Source organism: Bombus flavifrons, chromosome 4, assembly GCF_040668555.2.
Source record: "Bombus flavifrons isolate JBK064 chromosome 4, iyBomFlav1_principal, whole genome shotgun sequence".
Taxonomy (NCBI): Eukaryota; Metazoa; Arthropoda; class Insecta; order Hymenoptera; family Apidae; genus Bombus; species Bombus flavifrons.
Window position 1 is genome coordinate 15,205,427 of NC_138445.1, and position 20,842 is coordinate 15,226,268.

The 20,842-nt window shown below is 32.6% G+C and overlaps 2 protein-coding genes across 11 annotated transcripts in view; one reads left to right on the top strand and one right to left on the bottom strand.

Moving 5' to 3' along the window:
- The window catches only part of Utx (Utx histone demethylase), a 150,649-nt gene extending 144,810 nt beyond the window's left edge, over positions 1 to 5,839 (top strand). For all 5 annotated transcript variants that reach the window (XM_069110679.1, XM_069110680.1, XM_069110682.1 and 2 more), the window contains one exon: positions 104 to 5,839. In XM_069110679.1, coding sequence (XP_068966780.1) covers positions 104 to 316 — 213 coding nt within the window. In that variant the 3' untranslated portion in view covers positions 317 to 5,839. The remainder of the gene's footprint in view (positions 1 to 103) is intronic.
- A 1,509-nt stretch (positions 5,840 to 7,348) lies between these two features.
- Positions 7,349 to 19,640, bottom strand: Adcy8 (adenylyl cyclase 78C). 6 transcript variants are annotated; one of them, XM_069110688.1, is made up of 19 exons: positions 19,443 to 19,640; positions 17,771 to 17,819; positions 15,551 to 15,777; positions 14,906 to 15,063; positions 14,616 to 14,805; positions 13,971 to 14,155; positions 13,612 to 13,810; positions 12,639 to 12,797; positions 11,837 to 12,066; positions 11,456 to 11,592; positions 10,872 to 11,184; positions 10,580 to 10,786; positions 10,320 to 10,417; positions 9,226 to 10,092; positions 8,901 to 9,138; positions 8,702 to 8,828; positions 8,406 to 8,512; positions 7,999 to 8,262; positions 7,349 to 7,918 (listed from the first exon to the last, which is right to left on the bottom strand). In XM_069110688.1, the coding sequence occupies exons 2-19, from the start codon at positions 17,803 to 17,805 to the stop codon at positions 7,706 to 7,708; spliced, it is 3,954 nt and encodes a 1,317-aa protein (XP_068966789.1). In that variant the 5' UTR covers positions 17,806 to 17,819; positions 19,443 to 19,640; the 3' UTR covers positions 7,349 to 7,705. The 6 variants fall into 6 exon arrangements, with proteins under 6 accessions (XP_068966789.1, XP_068966788.1, XP_068966786.1 ...); XM_069110687.1 differs by having other exon boundaries at positions 15,551 to 15,783; XM_069110685.1 differs by having other exon boundaries at positions 15,551 to 15,783; positions 17,771 to 17,918.
- Between the last annotated feature and the right edge of the window lie 1,202 nt (positions 19,641 to 20,842).

The following is a 20,842-nucleotide window of genomic DNA, read 5'->3' on the forward strand; positions in this document are numbered from 1 at the left end:
TTATGTTTTCCTTAAAATAAAGGTGAACATGATACAACCAATTTAAATATTCAAGCAGCTTAATAAGTACTGATTAATATTATAAATTTTGCTTTTCTTCCAGATTGAAGTGTTTAACATCCTGTTCATAAGAGAACAGGAGAAACGACACGTCGTACACTGTATGGATTGTGCACGAAAACAGTCCCCATCCTTAGAAGGGTTTGTTTGCTTAGAAGAATACAGAATGCGAGATTTAATGGACGTTTATGACGGATTTACTTTACACACTTCTCTAACAACTCCCTCATCAGTTCAGTCTAACCAATCCTCCTGAGAATACATGCAACACAGATATCTGGACTTTCTAGGCACTTTACAGTGACTTAGATAGTACAATATCTGTGTTCGAAAAAAATCTTTATAATAAGCATTATTTAAGTACCTGGGAGCTACCATAAAAAAATGAAGAAGAGCAGAAAATTTTGTATGTTAAACTACATAAGTCGAACATCTATTTTCATGCTAATTTTAAGGTACGCACAATACATGTTATATATGAAGCAATTGAAAATTTCAAATTTTTTTAGAATTAATTAGTACTGATTACATACACAAATTGAGACGTATATTCGAAAAATTTTATATTGAATTGACATAAAATCAGCGAAACACTGCTCTAGCTCTCGGGTATAGAAAATCGAAATTAAGTAAACGAGAGAAGACTGCGTTTTACTTATAAATTACTCAATATCACCATTTGTAATCCTTTAATGGCACAGCCATCATAATGTGCATAAGCTTTGCAATAAAAAATGCTTGACATAGTTATCAAACTTGACCGTGTTCCTTATCAGTTTTATATCATGGCAAGTAACTACAAAACAAGCATTCAATATTCATTTTTGTCACAAACGATGGAACATCTCTTTTTTTTATATCGTTCATAAATTACATGTTTCGAAATTTTTACGAATAACAAAAAGAAATGTTAGAAAAAATTTTCATATAATCGAGAAATATCACGGAATTGTTCACTGCCAATCGTGAATATATTAAAGGATTACACTATAACAGTCCACAATGATGAGGGATAAGCTGTCGTTAACTATTATTATGAATTAAGATACAATTGTAAAGTATCACCAAGCTGCTCAAAAAACATACTTGTACATTTTTGTATGCAAGCGAATTGAAACGATTATTGATTTTTATGAAATTCATGGGAATATTAGCACAGTTTCGAATGTCCTACTGCCAACGACGATTCGACTTTTTAAATCACAGCAACGATTATGTTTTTATATTAAACTCGAAGACAATGAGATCAGTATCTGATTGAGATTTATTAAGGAAATAATTATTAAACATTTTGCAGCAAATTCAAATAATTTAACAAAAAAGTGTTAACAGTACAGTGACATTCGTGACGAATATCGTGCTTTAAATAAATCAATCATTGTGTCAAGCAAAAAATAGCGGCTCTAAAACATTTGTACAGTAAAAGATACTGTTTATAATAATAATTTCTAAGATAAACCAACCTCCGTTTTTAGGACAAGGGACGATAACATGTTGCGATCAGCTCATGAAACGGCGTTTCTCAATTTATTTTTTGTTTATTTTCATAAACAGAATAAAAAGAGAAACGTGTGATATTCTAAATATCGGAAATCATATGCTGAAATCATTTGAATTTTCTACCATAATTAAGTCAATGATAAAGAATATTTATTAATTGTAAATGAGTTTGTTTCAAATGATTTTTAATTATAGAAAATCTTCCATCAATTTATACAATCTATTCGGTACATGAAAGATAGAATGCTATAGTCTAATGGCTTATTTTAATTATTATTTAAGGTAACACAATTATAGGATATTAGTACAATTTTAACGAACTTAAGGACGGAATATAAGATCAGATCAACGTTAAGAAAAAAGTTGGGAAACGCTGCCTGTCTAACAATGAGTTAATCGTATCTTAAAGCAAAGGAGAAGCGTACCTTCAACTCAGTCTCGTCAATTCACATTGGTGTCTAGTAACGCCAAATGTACGTGCCAGAAAACAAAAAAAAAAAAAACTCTTACCTACCACAAGTGTATAAATAATGCAATTCTCGTTCCGCCGAAAAGATGTATTTTCACAAACGCATGAGAGAGAGGGAGAGAAAGAGAGAGAAAATGGAGAAAAGAAGCAAAAAATGGTAGATAGTACAGGTCGTAATAAGATCATCGAAGAACGATGTATTTTTGAAAATCCTAGGAAATACTAGTTCCGCCGAGTTAGTTAATTACGAACGATAACCGCATTTCTTTTATACGCGCGACCAATTTCAATGTTGCACCATTCGATTGCAATATATGTGTATACATATATATACATTTGTACATGTATATATGTGTATTTCTACATCATTTACAGCGATGGTATATGCTAGTTTCCTGATGTATTAACCCGCTCTATCGATGATTGTTAATGAAGATTTTCCGGGTTGAAAAAGCTCGTGTCCAAGAGTATTTTAATCCATGCACTCAAATGATCTCAATGCATGTAATATTGGCAGTACATGACAATGAATTCTGCCAATATTTCGAACTGACTTGACAACTTTGATTAACGATTAATTAAATTATGTATAAATATATTTAATGTAAAAAATAAGATTAGGTAACGTGAAATGAATCGAAACAGAATGGCTCAAGAGCTTCAATAGTTAATAACGAACAAACTGAAAGCGGTCCCATCGTGCACCGCTAAGCCTGTTTTGCTGTGACCTATGGATAATCTAAACCAGTTCGTATTCGAAATTGAGAAAATGATTTTCTCTGAAGGTGTGCAATGTTATATAGAAATTATTTGACATTGCACTATTTAATTCGAGTTGTTATATATATATATATATGATTTGGGTTCTATTATTTTTTCCTCATTCTTTTTTTCATTTATTATACTGAGCAAATTTACTCAATACATTATATAATATATAAATATATATAATATCTAACGATGCTACATTGCAAATGATTCAGAGGTTTAGAATAATTTTTACGGAATATATACAGTTGGTAATAATGAAATGTATTGAGTATATATATATTATACTTAAGTATATGTATTTATATACATCCATATGTATGTATATATCAATTATACTTAAGTATATGTATATATATATATATATGTTAAAATTTTATTAATGATATGTATTGAGATTGCGTTGTTTAACGATGGTTTCGTTACAAATGGTTCACAGCACTGGCAGCTCAAGTTTGTTAGCAGTTACTTTAATATTTTAGAAAGTTTTAGATCCTTCGAATAGCATGAATAGCATTTCGTTCGTAGGTAAACTGCATACACAACATGACTTAAGATAAGAAGACATTGAGAAAAGTGTACTTTTCTTAGCAATCACACGTGTATCTTTTTACCTGCAAATGAAATACTTGTAATGGAGTGGAAAGTAATTTTATGAAATTCAAATGAAATAATTTGTAAAGGATAAAAGCGGAAAGTTGTGGCTAAATATTGGTAAACCTTGACGACAGTAAATGTCTTTGAACGTAAAAGGCACGTGATCGAAATAAGAAAAAATCTTTTTCTTTAGATGGGTTTCTCTTCAATTTTCCCTTTTAGATATTTCGTAAATGTATGCTGGAATTATGCAAGATGATTTGAAAATCTGGTATAACAACTTTGAACAATTGGCAGTATTACTTCTAGTAGCACTTTATTATTAGAATTGCAATAATACTAATTTAAAATACATCGTTACTTTAAACATCACATGATAAGAAAGGCTAGATGTTATTTATCTAAAAAAGAAAATTCATTTTTTTAATGTACTAGATTTTCATGACAACCTGCAAGAATGTCATATCTTAAGTTAGGGAAAAGAAATACAAAGAAATATTAGATCCGATAAAGTGTATTACTCTAAATAGTCGACCAGTCAATGTAAGCTTTCAAATACCATTTTTGTTTTAGTTATAATTTAATTGGTTCTTAGAAAGTTTACATTCACTAGTCAGTATATATATACATCTTGACATATTAAATAGTTTCTTTTCTGTTTAATCAAATTCAAATGGTGTATCGATACATCTGTCTAATGAATTATGAATTAAATCTGAGAGGGAAAGCCAGAAAGAACTCGAGCAGTAGTTGTATTAACTTATCATTTAATGGAATTGTAAGTAATTGTAAATATCTGATTTTTTTTAAAACGGAGAACAGTAGAAAAATATGAGGGCAGAATTGTATATTAAGTACATTCTTGTAATAATCACTTAATTGTTTATCCTGCACTTATTGCAGATTTTTCAAAGTCTCGTATTTTGATACTGACTACTCGAGGAGTAATCGTGACATTGGTGATTTTTTAGAAAAATATTATGCAATTTAGTATTGCGCACAAACGCCATATATAATTATCAGGAGCAGAAGTAATCGAGAGATCCCCTTGAATTCGTTATCTTGAACAATTACTTGAAGTGCAGAAAAGTGACGCACATACAAAATTGCGTACTTCGAAAAGCAGAGGAAAATGGAAGAAGACAAGCCAGAAAATTAAGGAGCACACATATTGAAACATATTTTCGCTAAACAGTGTACGAAGAGTTTGAGTTCTATGCTTACGGAATGGTTGGAATGTTAACGAACAGGCATAAAAAAGAAGATTTATTTTTTCTGAACAATAGCGGGGAAAAAGTAATATTTTCGAATTCTGTAATGTCTGTAAAGTGAAAAGTAGCAAACCATAGCAGAAAGAAAGAAAGAAAGAAAAAAGGAAAGAAAAGAAGATGATGAGGATGATGATAACGATTCACGTAGCTTAAAAACTTGTAAAACTGTATTTTAAACGTGAGAACGTTCACTGCCAAATTGTGATAAACAAATCCCACCTTTAAACCGGAGCGTTTTCTTAACTTCTGATCGCATTGACCAATTATTTCCTCCCAAATAGTTACCGTGAGTTCTGCACATTCTGATATAATAGTCATCTATATTTTTCCTTAATGTTTAAGATATATAGCGTCGAAGAAGATATAGCGTTGACCAATGCAGCTAGAATCGAAGGAAACCGCTCCCTATTTTAAGTGCGTAGCATCGTAACAATGAGAAGAATGAAACAGAAAAAAAGGAAATAAAAGGAACAAACAAGAAAGAAATGAAAGAAGATCGTATCGATATTTTTAAACGGGCACGTTTTAACTGTTTAAAAAATAGTACCCATCTGGACCGCCTATAGCGCTCTTCTATAGTATATTGTATGTTTACGTGTACAGTGCCTTTATACTTGAAAAAGAGAGAAAATGGAAAAAAAAAAGAATGGAAAAGAACTTTTTAAAAGAAAAAAATGATACCTTCGTTTTCGAGAAATCAATGTACACAGATGATTTTCCAAATTTTTGACACGAATTAGCGTGTATAATTATCGTGAACAAAAGAAACGGGGCAACATGAACGATAGAGACTCTTGCATTAATTTCTCGAAAATTCAAGACGTGCGGTCCCTCCTACGTGTCGCAAAACATTCTTTTAATTAGGTTGAAATTGTAATAATTACCTAATTATAATTAATGTAATTAGATTATTATTATGAAGTACGTTGTAAAAGTGTACAGTTGGATCGGGTGATCTCTTTATGCGGGAGATCATGCTGTAGCTAGCCTTATTATTATCATTACAACTATTATTATCATGAATTATTATTACAGTTAATTAAAATATATTGTGTTTACCATAATAATGTAATATACAGTTACACAGAGCTCGACTGTGCTGTACATTATGATTATCAACACGAACGCTGCTGCCCTGCAATTATTATTAAATTGACTTTTCCCAAAAAAAGAAGTGGTTGCTATACGAGATTTTTTTATTTCCTACATGCGAGACTCAAAACACACTCAATGGACTTTAACAAAAACGTTGTGACAATTCCTGGTCATGTTCATTATAAAGTAGAACAGATATGTGTAACATGTTTGAATTTATTGCTTTAGTCTTGTTAACTATTAACTTATTTATTACTGTGTCAACAATGTCATTCCATAATTTAGTTTATATTTTTTATATATCATTGCATATATTTCCAGATTTGTTGTTATTTACTTTACATGTTGGATTAATATTTACAGATATTGGAATTTGTTTCATTATAGTAAATACAGAACAGAAATATAATAGAAGCAGAAAAAATGGAGAATGTACAAGAATTCATTAATACGTAAAACTGGTCTATCGTAAGATTTCTACATATAGCAGCATATAAAATTTTAAACTTAATGCACTTAGATAGGTACTATTTTTGGTGTCGACTGATTCTACAGCCAAGTCTATTTTTCACCTATGCAAGAGATGCATTAGAATTTCAGTTCTCTGGAAACAAGAGCCACATTTATGTGATTATATTTGTAGCTAAGAAAAATAACTTAATCCTCTATAAAATGGTCCATTTTAATCTAGGTATAAATAGATACATAATGAAAAGTACAATGAATTAAAAACACAATCATTGTAACAGTGAGAAAGATAGTGAAATTTGTTAAAATTTTAAAGCAAGAAGTCGAGGAGGTTTTAGCTTCAAGGATACTTCAAAGACACTTCAAAGACACTCATATTTCCCTAGGATTCCTCTTATTGTTACAAGAATATTGTTATTAAGATTTCTTTAAAAAAAATGAAAATCATATAAACTTTTAATGAATTTTACTACTTGAGAAGAACATAAAATTCCTGAAATGTCCTTGATGTTTTCAATCACTGACTTTGCTTAAATATTAATGTTCCTCTTTTTAGTATTTATATATTTAATTCAAAATACTTCTTGAAATATATCCATTTATAAAATAAAATGGATCACAGACTACTTTATAATTTTTTATAAATAATATCGTTACACTCATAAAGTATTCTTAAATAATGGAATGGAAGTAAAAATTATGATTATGTTTCTATAGAGTTGTTAGAAGAAAGAAGTGAGTCAAAGAAAAGTTAACAATTATAAATACAAAACGAAATTAATTTATAATTTACACTGGTCAATAATAATAAATATTATCAAAACTCGTTAATTAACATGTTATCCAACACTCCGACAAAAAACAAAGTGTATTGGGTAGTATGTTAACTACAGGTGTTCGTCGTCCTTTGAACTCTAATAGTCGATGAGTCACTTAAAATGGATTATCTGATAACTCTTATATTTAGAAGGAAAAAAAATATTTCAATTAGCAATTAATTAATTAATTCGACTGAAATATTACATATATTTTTAGACAAGAATGTTTAAATTATCTTGTTATTCACTTTGTTAATTATATTTCATTATTAAATTACTCTATGATTAACAGATTTTATACAACATCTAAAAAAAAATATTTGATTACCAAACAAATTTAAAATTAGAACAGTCACGATCTTAGTAATAAAATTTGCTCTCTTAAGGAATGTAACAGACAATTATTAATGATGTAATAAAACGATGGTGATTTTAAGATGACAAAGGAATACACAGAAAAATAAATTTACTGAAATCTTTTCCTCTAAACTAAACGATCTCTAAAAAATATTCTTCTGTCTTCAAAAATAAAAGAGTTACTGTAGTCATTCATTTTAAGTCTTATCTCACAAGTTAGTTGCTAATTTGATAAAGGTGAATCGTTTGTACATAACTATAGGCACCAACGAACCAAAAAAAAGCTGATGTGAATAGAATACTTATGTCCTCCTAAGCGCTCGCATTTGCTTGCGACGTGCTTGAACGACACCATAAACAACTGCTGCAAGACTTCGGCATCTTGTTGTGTGCTTAGTCGTGCCTTCTTGTTGTAGACTTCCTTTGCCCAATACGAAATACGTCTCCATCGTCCCTTTCCCTTTAACTTCAATAAGTCCTCTTTTCTGAGTTTGATATCCTCTCGATTCCAAAAACTATTGAAATATTTGAAATTGAATAAACGATTTGTATGCGTAGCGAATAATTATTTTCGTTTTACATGCTGTACAATTACCCTAGCAATATCCTGCGGGACTTGTATTTTCCCCATAACGCCTGTAGAGTCCATGCGGGAAGCCAAGTTTACAGTGTTGCCCCAAATATCGAATACAGGCTTTCGAGCACCGATCACACCGCCTACCAATGGGCCGCAGCTGATACCCACTCTTAAGTCGAAATTATTAAACGAGTGTATATTCACATCCTCAAGACGAAGTCGCATGGCTACTGCATAATCCACTAATCTACACAAATGCTCCATGTTATCCTTGTTATTATCCTAAAAGAAAAATATTTAAAAATTAATAATATTGGATACTGTTTTTAAAGAACTAAGTTATTCAGGGCGAATACAATGGAAATAGTTTATTATTGCATTTCGCAGAATATGAGTAAAGATATTTGAACAATATATAGAATTACATTCTGAGAAGGATTGAGACCAGAAGCTGCCATGTAAGTTGCTCCGACTGTCTTTATCTTTTCAATGCAATGAAACCGATTCTCATCCAGAAGTTCGTCGAAATCAGCTGGAAAAAGATATTTCAAATTCATATCGTTGAATTATAAATTATATTAAAAGCAACAAATACTTTTAAATCCGCCAAATTTGTCACTCTAATTTGCACCGATGTTCGTGCGTTTATGGTAAATTTAAAAATATTAAAATGCACAAAATGTATATAATATTCAATAACATACAAAATGTCTAATTTTACCAATGATTTCATTCAGTAAACGTATACATTCCATTCCTTTATTAACATCTTCTGAATAGAATTCTGTGAAATTCGGTACACTAGCAAACATCACTCCAACTATGTCACGCGACTGAGAATACAATTCCTGCAAAGTATAAAAAAGAAATTATAATATTTATGAAATTCACCAAGAAGCCGGAAGCATAAATTGTTCTACCTCTGGTGCTCTTTCTTGTGTTAAAAAATGATGAGCTACGTGGTCAGGTAAGATATTCTTCAACAACTGCATGTTATTATGTCGTGATTCAATCATGTCACTTAGCTCCCTCTCAGCTTGTTGTTTCCAAAGGAAATCTAATCTGGACGTTACTTCTACTAATCTACCATGATACGTAACCATTACCAGGAATACTAACATAAACGTGAGCATTTGTGCCGAGAGAGGTATCGTCGCTCTAAAAACGCAAAAGCATAATTAGCAGCGTGATGTTTTTAAGAATCTAAAATAAACTAGATTTTCATGGACGACAAGCACAACTCACGAATCCTTCTCCTCGTCTGGGATCGAAAAAAAGTCCTTGCAGACTACGAGAATCAGCACGGCGTAAACGGACACGATGATCGTGGCCAATGCCGTTTTCACTAAATAATACAATTTCAGTGCAGAGGCTAACGCGATCAGGCATAAGATCCATGTGAACACAATGTATTCCGGTCGTACACAGGTAGTCCCCAAAACGATGTCATCATCGTAATCCAACGAATACATAGGTTCCGCTTGAACTTCCGTTTCCGGTGTTGATGACATTTTCCTCAAAACGACGTCTTCGTCCCTACGATTACAAGCAAATCTTCTGTAATGCCTTCCAAACACGAGTCGGTGGCGTTGTTCGTATCTATAGAACCTGAAAAACTCTTTTCTTCCTCGACCTTTCACCAAACTGGCCCTGTCATTGAGGATTCTTGTCAGTTCCATATCAACGTTATTAGAACCATGCGGTGCAGTTTGATTTTCTTTCGAAGAAACGTCTTTCTGCTCTTCTGAAGGCTCATCGCGAAGGGCCGCTTCCAGAAACGTCAAGATGAACTGGTCGAGACCAGCAGTCGGTGCTACCAGTCGTTCTGGTTGCAGTGTTGGGTTCATTAATGGCTGCTGCTGAAGTTCCAAAGCTTCAGGATATTGTCGAATCGATGTTGGACACGCCAGGACGCCGACTATAGACGTTAAAGCCATGAGACTGATTACGCTACATATGAAGATCGTTCGATGCCGCTTGTTGTGAACCAACATCGAAGAAGCGTGTTGCAAATATGTTGGTAATGTTTTGAACTCTTCTGCCATCACCAGAATTGAGGATGCTACCAGAATGAGCGTCGTCAATAGCAGCGAACCCAAAAGAATAATACAGCTGTAGAAAAAAGATGATGTAATTTCAAAATTTACATTGTTAATTATCCTATTTTATAATCCTTTATCCTAATTTATTTTATAATCTTTATCTCATTGTTTGTTCTACAATAACAACCGAATCAGTATTTTATTTTCAAAGTTTTATGATTAGTTTTTCTAACATTCATAAATTTGTTTATTATTTGACTATTATTGAAACATAGTCATGAAAAACCAGTCGCTTACTCTGGCAATATCACTGCTTGACAAATTGCGATGAATATCCACACGACGAAGCAACAAATCATGTTGGATTTAAACATATCCTCGCGCAATTGGCCGAACTACGAACACATAAAACAATATCTGCATCAAGATCACTAATTTAGCGAAATTAATTTAATGTTCAGTTTAATTGAATTTCATTGAATTGAATTTTTTTAAATTTAATTGAACTCATTAAAAAGTAACTTTATACACGCAGAATGTATTAATATCGAACTCACCTTTGATTCCAGGCTTTCGTCATTGTAACGCAAAGTCCAAGCATTTATGTTCGCCAACCTCATACGCTTGTTACTTGCAGTTTCAAGGCCTGCCGCCTTCAATTTCTCAGCGGATGTAGCAGACGCAACCTTGTTACTTTTCGCGGACCCATTCTCTTCCTCGAGGTATTCTGACTCCAAATTGGTGACTGACGTCGCAGTATTCAACTATGCAAATAACCTAACGCTAGATTCTCAAGGTGTTTCCCGATTTAAAGTCGTTACTAATTTCCAATAGTCGTTAAATACTAACGTTTTCGAATGGTATTTCCGGTGTCCAATCCACCCCAATGTCGTCGTCCGTGGAAGAGTTCGGAGCGCTACTGTTTGCAGCTAATGGATTGTTCAATTTGAAGCTCTTTTTACTTTTACTTGCATCCTCCTCGGTCCATATCTTAGGTCGTGAAGAATATCGACGTCTGCATCTCAAAGGTTCCACCTGTTTGATTAAGTACGTTACCACATTTCTCTCTTTTAAGTAATTGTCCCTTTCAGTTCCGTTTCCTGGCTCCACTTCGTACACGTCATTTAAACAGTTCAAAGTATCCTCCGAAATATGTACTCTCCTAAAATATTACATTTTCCTTGTATTACTGCGACTACTTGCTTTAATAACGTTCTCGCACAATTCATTATGCAACAGTAAATATTACACAAGGGAGTTTCAGAGTTTCAGAATGTTAGAAACTTAAAGTTTTAGAGTACTGGAGTTGAAGTACTCCCTTTTAAGTTCCAAATGATATAAAAATCAGAAAAGCAACAAATACAGACTTATCATGTTTTCCTTGTGTGTACTTCTTTTGTTAAATCCAATGAGAGATACACAGTAAGTTTTACCCTGGTATGCCTCCACTTTCAAGATGATTGGCCAGCGTTACATCGTAAGACCAGACATCGAATTGCCATTTTCGAAGTCCAAGTACGCCACACAGTACCGAGCCACTATGAATTCCTATTCTCATATTTAGGTCAACCTAAATGAAGAACAATTTTTCTTAAATTACGCACTTAACTTATGGTGTATCTTTATTTTATATTTTTGAAATATTGCAAAATTCAATTATATTGTTAAATTGCAGCTTATAATCAATCTTAAAGGAAATTTGCGTATTCCACATATGCATTGCAACAGTTAAAATTATGTCTTTCAAATTTACTAACTTATAGTATGTTCCAAATTATTGTTTGATTATTTTAGATTATACAGAATTTAGTTACCTTTGTTGTATACCGCACATCTCTTATTGCTTTAATCATGTGCAAGCCCATTTCGACGCAGCAATGAGCATGGTCGCTTCGAGGAGTCGGTAGTCCGCAAACGCAATAATAACAATCCCCAAGTAATTTAATACGTAAGCAATGATTTTCTGCAGAGAGCTTGTCGAAACGTGCGAACAAGTCGTTTAACACTTTAACGAGCTCTTGAGCACTACATTGGCTGGCCAAAGCTTTGTGATAAAGACGAATATCATAGATTAAATTTGAAACTTTGTAAGATTACTTTAAGAGTTACTACATATATCTAATATCTTATAATATACGTTGTGTGTGCTAATAGAAATTAATGTACAAAATAAAAATTATAATTAATACACTTAAATAATTGACATATGTAAATTATGTTGTTTAAGAATAAAATTTATGTTGATATATAACGTAATTTAAAATTTTTACCATTTTGATATCTTCGAAGCAATAATAGAGATAAAAGTTTGATTGAAAAGATGTTAATACACATGAATTACGGAAATAACTGCAAACTACAAGAGACAATTAATTAATACTAATACAGAAAGAAATATAGACTTTTATAAACAATCACACCGTTTCATTCGAGAAAATAAATTTTATTTGGTATACCTAAAAATAAAAAATAGTTACTTATTATTAATATTTCTTTTTCTATTGTATTTTCATATATTTCCATTTTCCATTATAACAGTAAACATTATACAAAAGTAACTTTTAAATAAAGATGTAAACTAGTGCAGTTTACTATCGTAAATATGTGATTACATACCAGTGAAACCTTTGATGTCAGCAAAAAGTATGCTCACATTTTCGTAGCGATGGATATATATTCTATGAAATTGATTAGGTGTAAAAGAGATTGTTCCACCTCGTGCAGTCTCACGAGCGATATCACGGATCATTTCCTTAGCCACGAAATCTGGTAAAACTACAATAAAATTCGTCAATCATTAAACGTGATTACATGTTAGAAACCATAATTTTTACTCGACAAGATACAAAACGCTATAGACAAAATGAAACATTTATCGATTAATTACATAATAATCTACCATTAATCAAACGAATATGACGTGATTGTTTATTCTATTTTATTTGATTGTATTTTACTTATACTTCCTAAACAAATAATCGTCGAAAGATCGATAATACGTAAAAGCAAAGTACTGCTAGGCTATCGGTAAAACATATCTGGCGCAATCGGGTGAAAGTGTCTAGTGACCCTTTTTGACACTCGGCTGAGCAAGTTACACGCGCTGACGAACCCCATGCCTACGGCGCAACCCCATGCGTTTTTATAGACTACGTTTGACATGTTCGACATATATATAAATATACTTAAATACATGTCGTACGTATTTTGCATCGATACGTAATTACACAGTCCATATACATTTATGATACATATATATATATATACTCTCTAACTCATGTTCGTGTTAATTGTGTGAACAGTCGTGAAACAACGAGTTCAATTTAATATCGATCTTCCAACAAAATGTCAATCTAATTCTATTTAATTAGGTAATACTCCTGTAAACGAATAGATTAATTCACATTATAAAATTGCTGAAAGGATGATAAATATATTGCATTTTGAACTGCAATAAATCTTGCCAAATTGTTGAACGAAATATTAAATTAAATTCTGAACAAAGCTGTAAACTAAGTCGACTGTAAAATAAACCACAGCGCTAGGAATCATTCATGAATTTGATTAACGAATTTAAAGCATGTCTCACCGGAAAGGAGCAACTTCTCTTGTCGATTATTCTCGTTTTGAGTTCGTTGCCGGGTTTCCATGGATCTATGCGTTTCCAGGAAAGCCTGTCTCTGTCCTCTGTCTGTCAAATACTTAGTGTACATGCCAGCTAGATTCATTGCAAGATAAAGAAGGACGTTGGTTGTTAGCATTCGAACTATGCACGTGACATCATGCAGCTGCAATTGCAAAATTAAACGTACTTTAACGAAAAGAAAGCTGCGAAGCGTACTTGGGATTGCGCTAAGAAAGAAAAAGTTGACGGAAGAGTATTATATAAGTGAAATGGGTAGGAGGCGTTAACTTGTAGAAACTAAAATGTAGACCAAGGATTCTTACATATGTGGGATCTCGTAATAAAGTTATTCCCGCCATCACCATGTGAGTTAAAGCTGTCCCGTAACCGGCAAGGACACACCATCTCAAAGGTAACGGCAGCATGGCATACGGCGCATACACGACAAACAAAATGTACCACATAAGACGTTGTTGACTAGAGAAATCTAGACCAGCTCCTATAAAACCTGCAATTGACAGGGGGTGTGCAGATAACATAAAGACACTCTCGATTGTAGACCCGTTTATGGAAACATAACGATCGTTTCGTTAATCTTAAATAGCCGCAAAGGATCGCCGATCAATAGTAACCCATGCCTAGGTATAAGTTTGCTCTACCGTCTCTCTCTTTCTCTCTCTCTCTCTACGGTTCGCTGAACATTCAAGCAATTCGCTGGACCGCCAACGCACGAGCCAGTGGAGCAAAACTCTATTCGGTAAACGAAGATACAATCTTCCCAAGAGAGCACGTACGTATATTTATATGTGTATATGTATATTAGAACATTGCAATGTGAAACACTATACGTACGTCGACTATTATATCCAACTATGAAAAGAATGTGTCTATTCAGGAACATAAAGAAAAGGAAGAAAAGAAAAAAGATAAAGATAGAAATTATACATGACGTTTGTACGTGTCATCACCTTGAGAATTGATCAGTAACCAAGTGAATATGGAAGCCCAGTATAAATAATTATTGGAGAAACACCGCCACCAGCCAAGAACGCAAACCACCAAGTTCGCTATCATACAGCAGATCGCCCAAGACAACGACTCGATCAGGCCGCCACTGTTCTCGTCTCTTTCCCACAGCCATATCGCCATAAGAATAATCTGGTATCCCCGGTGCATAGTGTGGGACAGAAATTAAAAAATAAAATACAGAATGTACTTCGTAGAATTCAAGTTATTCGTTCTTTAGGGATCAGTTTACCTTTAAGCTAAGATCGACGATATTCAGCATGATCAATGATTTCTGCCGTTGACGATTCGAGTAATGAAGGTAGGACGTCTCGAGCTGTTTGCTGTGGAAGCTGTTCGAAAGCGATGGACAAAATATTCCCTTATAGAGTACGCCTTTCTTGAAAACATCTGGAAATATCCACTCGTATTTATAGCCGAAGGCTGTATTCCACAGAATAAATTAATAACATGTGTGTGAATAACAGTGGCATGTTAAATAATTCGTCAGACGATCAAGACACGAGAGAAATTTGTAATAAAATTAAGAAATATCTCCTTTGTCCATGTTTGTCTTTTCCCAGGAGATAAAAAAGGCCGTTTCAACCGTTTTAAACAAAATGCTCGTCACATTACATGGTTTCTATGAGTGCATTTGTAAATGTATCATAAAAGAATTATATCTAATTAAATGACAAAGTTGAATCAAGACATACAGTGATTCACGAAAGTATTTGAACATATTGCATATGTTATACGAAACCGTAGATCATATATTATAATATTGATTTCATAGTATTGTGAGTGTAGCTTCTGATAACTGAGAATGCACCATTAGCTGATGTCGTTACGAGCCCTTCGATTATATTAATTATATTAATATTAAATATAATCGAACCTCGCTGCGCTTGAGATTCTGCATCAACAGGCTGATCAGCAAGAGCCACATCCGGGTCGGTAGAAATGTCCGCATCCTCGGTTGGATCGGTTGTTTCATTGATGTCTGGAACTTCCGGATCGTTGTTGGATTTCCGGTCCTCCCAGGCCGCCAATCCTTCCCTCCCCAGCCTCTCGGAAGTTAGTTTCTTCACAGCCTTGATCCATAATTGTTTCCTCGGGGAAATACTCAACCTATCGACGTCAAAAAGTATCTGAAATTAATTTTCTCAGACGAGCAATACTTGCGAGAACATCTAGGACATCTAGGAAATTGACACACGAATACATACCAAATGCATATTGCGTATGTATACATTTTTGTACATTGCACAAAGTAATTAGAAGATCGTATTCTTAAAAGTTGCTCTTTTCCGAATAAGTTTGGAAAATAGATAAAATGTTAAAAATAAATGGAATATTATATTTTAAATTATTAAATTCCTTACATAAGAAATTTCCATTTACTTTAGGTAAAGATTTATCAAATTCGTCGCTAAAGTGTGTAGGATTTAATATAATAAATAATAATTAATGTAAAAATTAATGAGAAACATCTACAGATATAATACAAAAATACTACTTGCGTACCTCGAAAATTTTACAAATTGCTATAAAATAAATATGCAAGTATACGAATTTATATTTTACGTAGCTGTGAAAAAAATTGAATACTTTACAAAGTGTACACGATCTCCTAATTATATTGAGCCGTGTATAAACAAAGTAGTTGCAAAACATTTATGCAGGTCACGATAAGTAGGTAAACAACTTTTGTTGTTAACAAATATTTTTACATGATCATTAATGTTATGTTCAATATTTTTACATTATATAATACATCAATTGTCTTTTTGTATTAATACTTGTTGTTTTATATGTAAACAATTTGTCTCTAAAAATCAATATTTTATGAAAGGACCTTCACAAAATGAAAAGTGAGTTTATTGTTAATGATTGGAAAATATTACCGATAGATAATAAAAAAAAAAATATTCCGCAAATACAGACTACATTTTTAATATCTGAATTAAACCTCTCTCTTCGAAATGAGCTTTGTTCAAAATAATTTCACATTTCTTCATTGTGATATTCTGTACATAACAAAAAGTTGCTGGCTTTGAATTATGTATATTCATCCAAAGTGCAATTTAATCCTTCACACACATAGATATTCTTCATGTCTTATAAATAATGGAATCTCGTGCATGCATGTTCGAATTCAAAACTAAAAAGGAAACAAAGCACAATAAATAAATAACTAAAAAAGTAATAGCAGCCATTAGTTAAGTAAAAAATAAAATATAAGAAATTACTGTTTTAATATTAGTAAGTTGAAGGTAGCTTTAGGGCAAATTACATAATAGCAAAAGATGAAAGAATAAGAATCTTTTTCCTTATAAATAGAAAATAAATCTTCTTTATGAAACTATTCTGATAATTATCAAATTCTCAAAATTTCAATAGAACTATAAATGATCTGAAATTATAAGTCGCACGTGTAAAACATAAATTATAAAATTAAGAAAAAGATACGTATAAAAACAAAATCCAAACTGATCCCATCATTTTTCTTTCATACGTGGAAACAGAAAAAGTTGTCCGAAACGATCTTCGCATAGAAGATGTTATACATAACAATATTTAGTACTAACATTCATATATCGTAAAACGTGTCTCACGACCCGAAGAATAGTGTTTCCTCAAAGCACGTATGGACGATACATCATAATAAGTGCACACATATTTTTAAATACGCAGCACTATCGATCCAGACACGTGAATTCTTGCACGTACATCATGATCCATCATCGCAGGTATCATTAAAACCACCGCATACAGGCGATCAAAACAAAAAAAAGGAAGAATAAGGAACATCGTGTCCTCGTGAAAAATAGTATCAAGTGTGTGCATGTGTAAGCACGTCGAAAGGTGTGTTACACTATTGGAAAAAAGACACAAAAAATCTCGCCGATACACCTGCAAAATGTGGAACTTACCGAACAGTGTTATTGTGTTAATGATGTGTCGCATTAAACAAAGAAACAATTGAAAGTCTTTCTTGCACGGTACATATTTTCTTTTCATTCTAGTTTCGTTTCTTTTTTCTTTTTTTTTTCTTTTCTTTTCTTTGTCGCGTGTAAGAGAAAGAAAATGGAAATTGGCATGGGTGAATACTTACTCATTGATGCCCGCGACATCACTGTCCAGCATCATGCTCCAGGTCTGTTCTGTAATCATTATCCCCCGGATGATCCGCGAAACGAACAACCGCTCACGTTGTGATTGTCAGCTGTGCAATTGCCTTAGTATCCGGCATTTTCACACACCTTAAACCAGAACTTGTTAAGAAAGGAAGCCAATTTCTCTAATGTCCCGCCCGGCGTTGGTTCAAAGAACTTTTTTTTTACCAGAGACCAAGGAGAACAATCTTATCGAATCGCGAACACTTATTGTGGAGACGTTATCTTTGCTTTGCTCGTCGATTTTTGTTTACCGAGCAGAGCACCGGTACATTTTTTTCTTTTTGGTATCAAACCTCGTTCAAATTGCCCAGCACGACCGCGCCGACGGGTTTCCGGAAGACGTAGCCGGAAACAGAAGATACTCTCCGCCGCGAATGCACGATCAAAATTTTTCGTTTTCCTATCAGTTCAGTTTTATTCTCATTGCGTGTATTCTTTATCCTAATTGAGTATCGTGTACAGTGTGTAACAGAGTCAACTGTTCTCCCTTCTATCTCGTTGTGTCTTAAAGCATGTTATCGTTCTAATTCGTAAATCGAATGATCGTTTGTACGATAAAGTTTGTCAAAAATAATGTTATCATAAGTATACACTACCATATATAAATATCTGGACAGCTAGTGCAATCCGATCAAAGAGTCGATATTTTTATTACATTTTCAACGTTATAATAGCAGAATGTTCCCTTACTGTTAACTTTACGCTTCTTGCAATAACTGCGATCAAATGGTCTGCTAAATTTAAACTGGAACAAAGAATATAGCTACGTTACTCAAGGTTCGTATTTATCTACAATGAATAGTTGACACTTGATAAAATCTATATAATAGATTTATTATTTATCATTATTTTATCGGATCTAGCATTGTTTGTTTGTAAATAGCTTTTATATAAAACGTGGTAAGAAACAACATTGAAAAGACAGGTTTAAAATCACTTAGCTGAGGTAGAACTGCCCTGCAGAACTAATTTTTATTCGCCTTCGATTATTGCTGTTTTATTTTTATTGAGATAGAATCAAAAGTGGAAATTAGATCAGAGTAGCATTTGAAGCATAATTTACATATCTGCGATAATTTGGTAGTGTCCAAATACTTATGCACGGTAATGTACGTATAAAAATACCGTATTATAGCAAGTCCCCCCTCGGTTTCCGTGAAAAATGCTCCACCATAACATCGGAACGCGATCGAGCTTATTTTTATACCTAAATATCAATGAACAGGCATCCTAGAATTACTGAAAAGCATTTTTAAATAATATACTCAATAATCTATTTATTACGAGTATACGTGTATACTCAAGAATTTGAGATTTACGAAATATATTTAAGAGATAAGGAAAATAAGAGGGAATGTAAACCGGAAGCCATCCTAAGCCAAAAGGCAAGGATTATGAATAATAATAACAAATAATAATATACTCAAGAATTCGTCGAGTTGAAGGAAATTCACGATTTAATGCTATGGTACTTGAGTAAAGAATTCACGTATACCGACGAGGTTAGTAATTTAAAAAAAAACGATTAAGAAGAGAGAACGCTGAAATGGTAAAAAAAAGTGATATAATTCCAATGAGCGAAATGTTCGAGTTTTGTTTTTACGCTACCTGTCGGCTCCAGTCTAGTCCAATTGAGAAGAACAAGCAAGGAATTCCGTACGATTGCTTCGTTCCAGCATCAAGGCTGCCGTCCGCGAACGAAACTGGTGACGAGTGTCGAAAATCGCGAGGGGGCATCCGCCAACGATAAAACCCGCGCTTCCACGAGCGAAATCGGTCACCGAGTCGGTACCTGATCTTCAAACGAGTGAGTGTAACGTGAGCTTGTCACCGCGCGATGGCTCTCTTGACGTCAGATACCTTACTTCATCCCCTCTAATATACAACGAAAAAAGAAGGGGTGTTATAGAAACGATATACAGTGTTTATGCAAATTATTATAGAAAATTGGTAACTTACTGTTATTATTTATTATTATCGGGATATGACATATCTCCCAGCATAATATTTATATTATATTCGTGTCGAAATATATAACTCAATCACTTAACTAACTTATGTTCTATCGACTTATAATTAACGCTATTTGTTATATATGTTACATGTCAGATTGATAATAAAACGGAACCAACTTAAAAAGTGTTAACCTTTATATTTATTTTATATATTATGCATATATTTTGTATTTTCTCCAAGATATGTCATTTATTTCGTATGTATATTCATGATACATTATGTATTATTTATGAAATTGTAACAATTTTATTAAGAATAAGATATCTATATATATATAAAGATTGTATTTAACTCATCAAGTAATTTCTATTAATTGATCTCGTACAATTATCAAATGTTATCGATATATTAATAACTGACAAAGTTAGAAAAAGAATTAGTGCAATTTTTAGAACGGGTTCCAATTTCAAGATAAAATATATCGTAAATCAGAGAAATTTTAAGAAGTAAATTTGTTGAGAACTTAATAGAAGCTAACAGTGCAATTAGAATAAATTTAGATATGCATCCATTAAATCATCTGATGTTGAACTATAAATATATATTGCACTGTAAAGTAATTTTTAATTGATAAATCTCATGGATTAACTAAGGTTAGCATTATAAAAATAGTTATAGCCTACTGTCATTTAAATTATAATCATAATAAATTAAATTATAAATTAGATACTAATTTAATACTAATTATTAAAAATTACTAATACCAGTTATTAACTAATAATAGTTTTTAAAAATTAATTTATTGATTGAATATTTTACGGTTGATAAAAAATATGATATAAATAATATATAAAATATCTATATATTTATATGAAATAAGTACGACTCATATTACGTCACATAAGGATTACAAAAGTTGATTTTCGTAAATCATGGACGCGTGATAAGCGTAATGATCGATGATTATTGGCATAACGCGTGCGCTTTCTAACACACGCGATTCATTATACAAGTACGCGTTATTCATATCAATCAATAAAAGCTAAACGTAA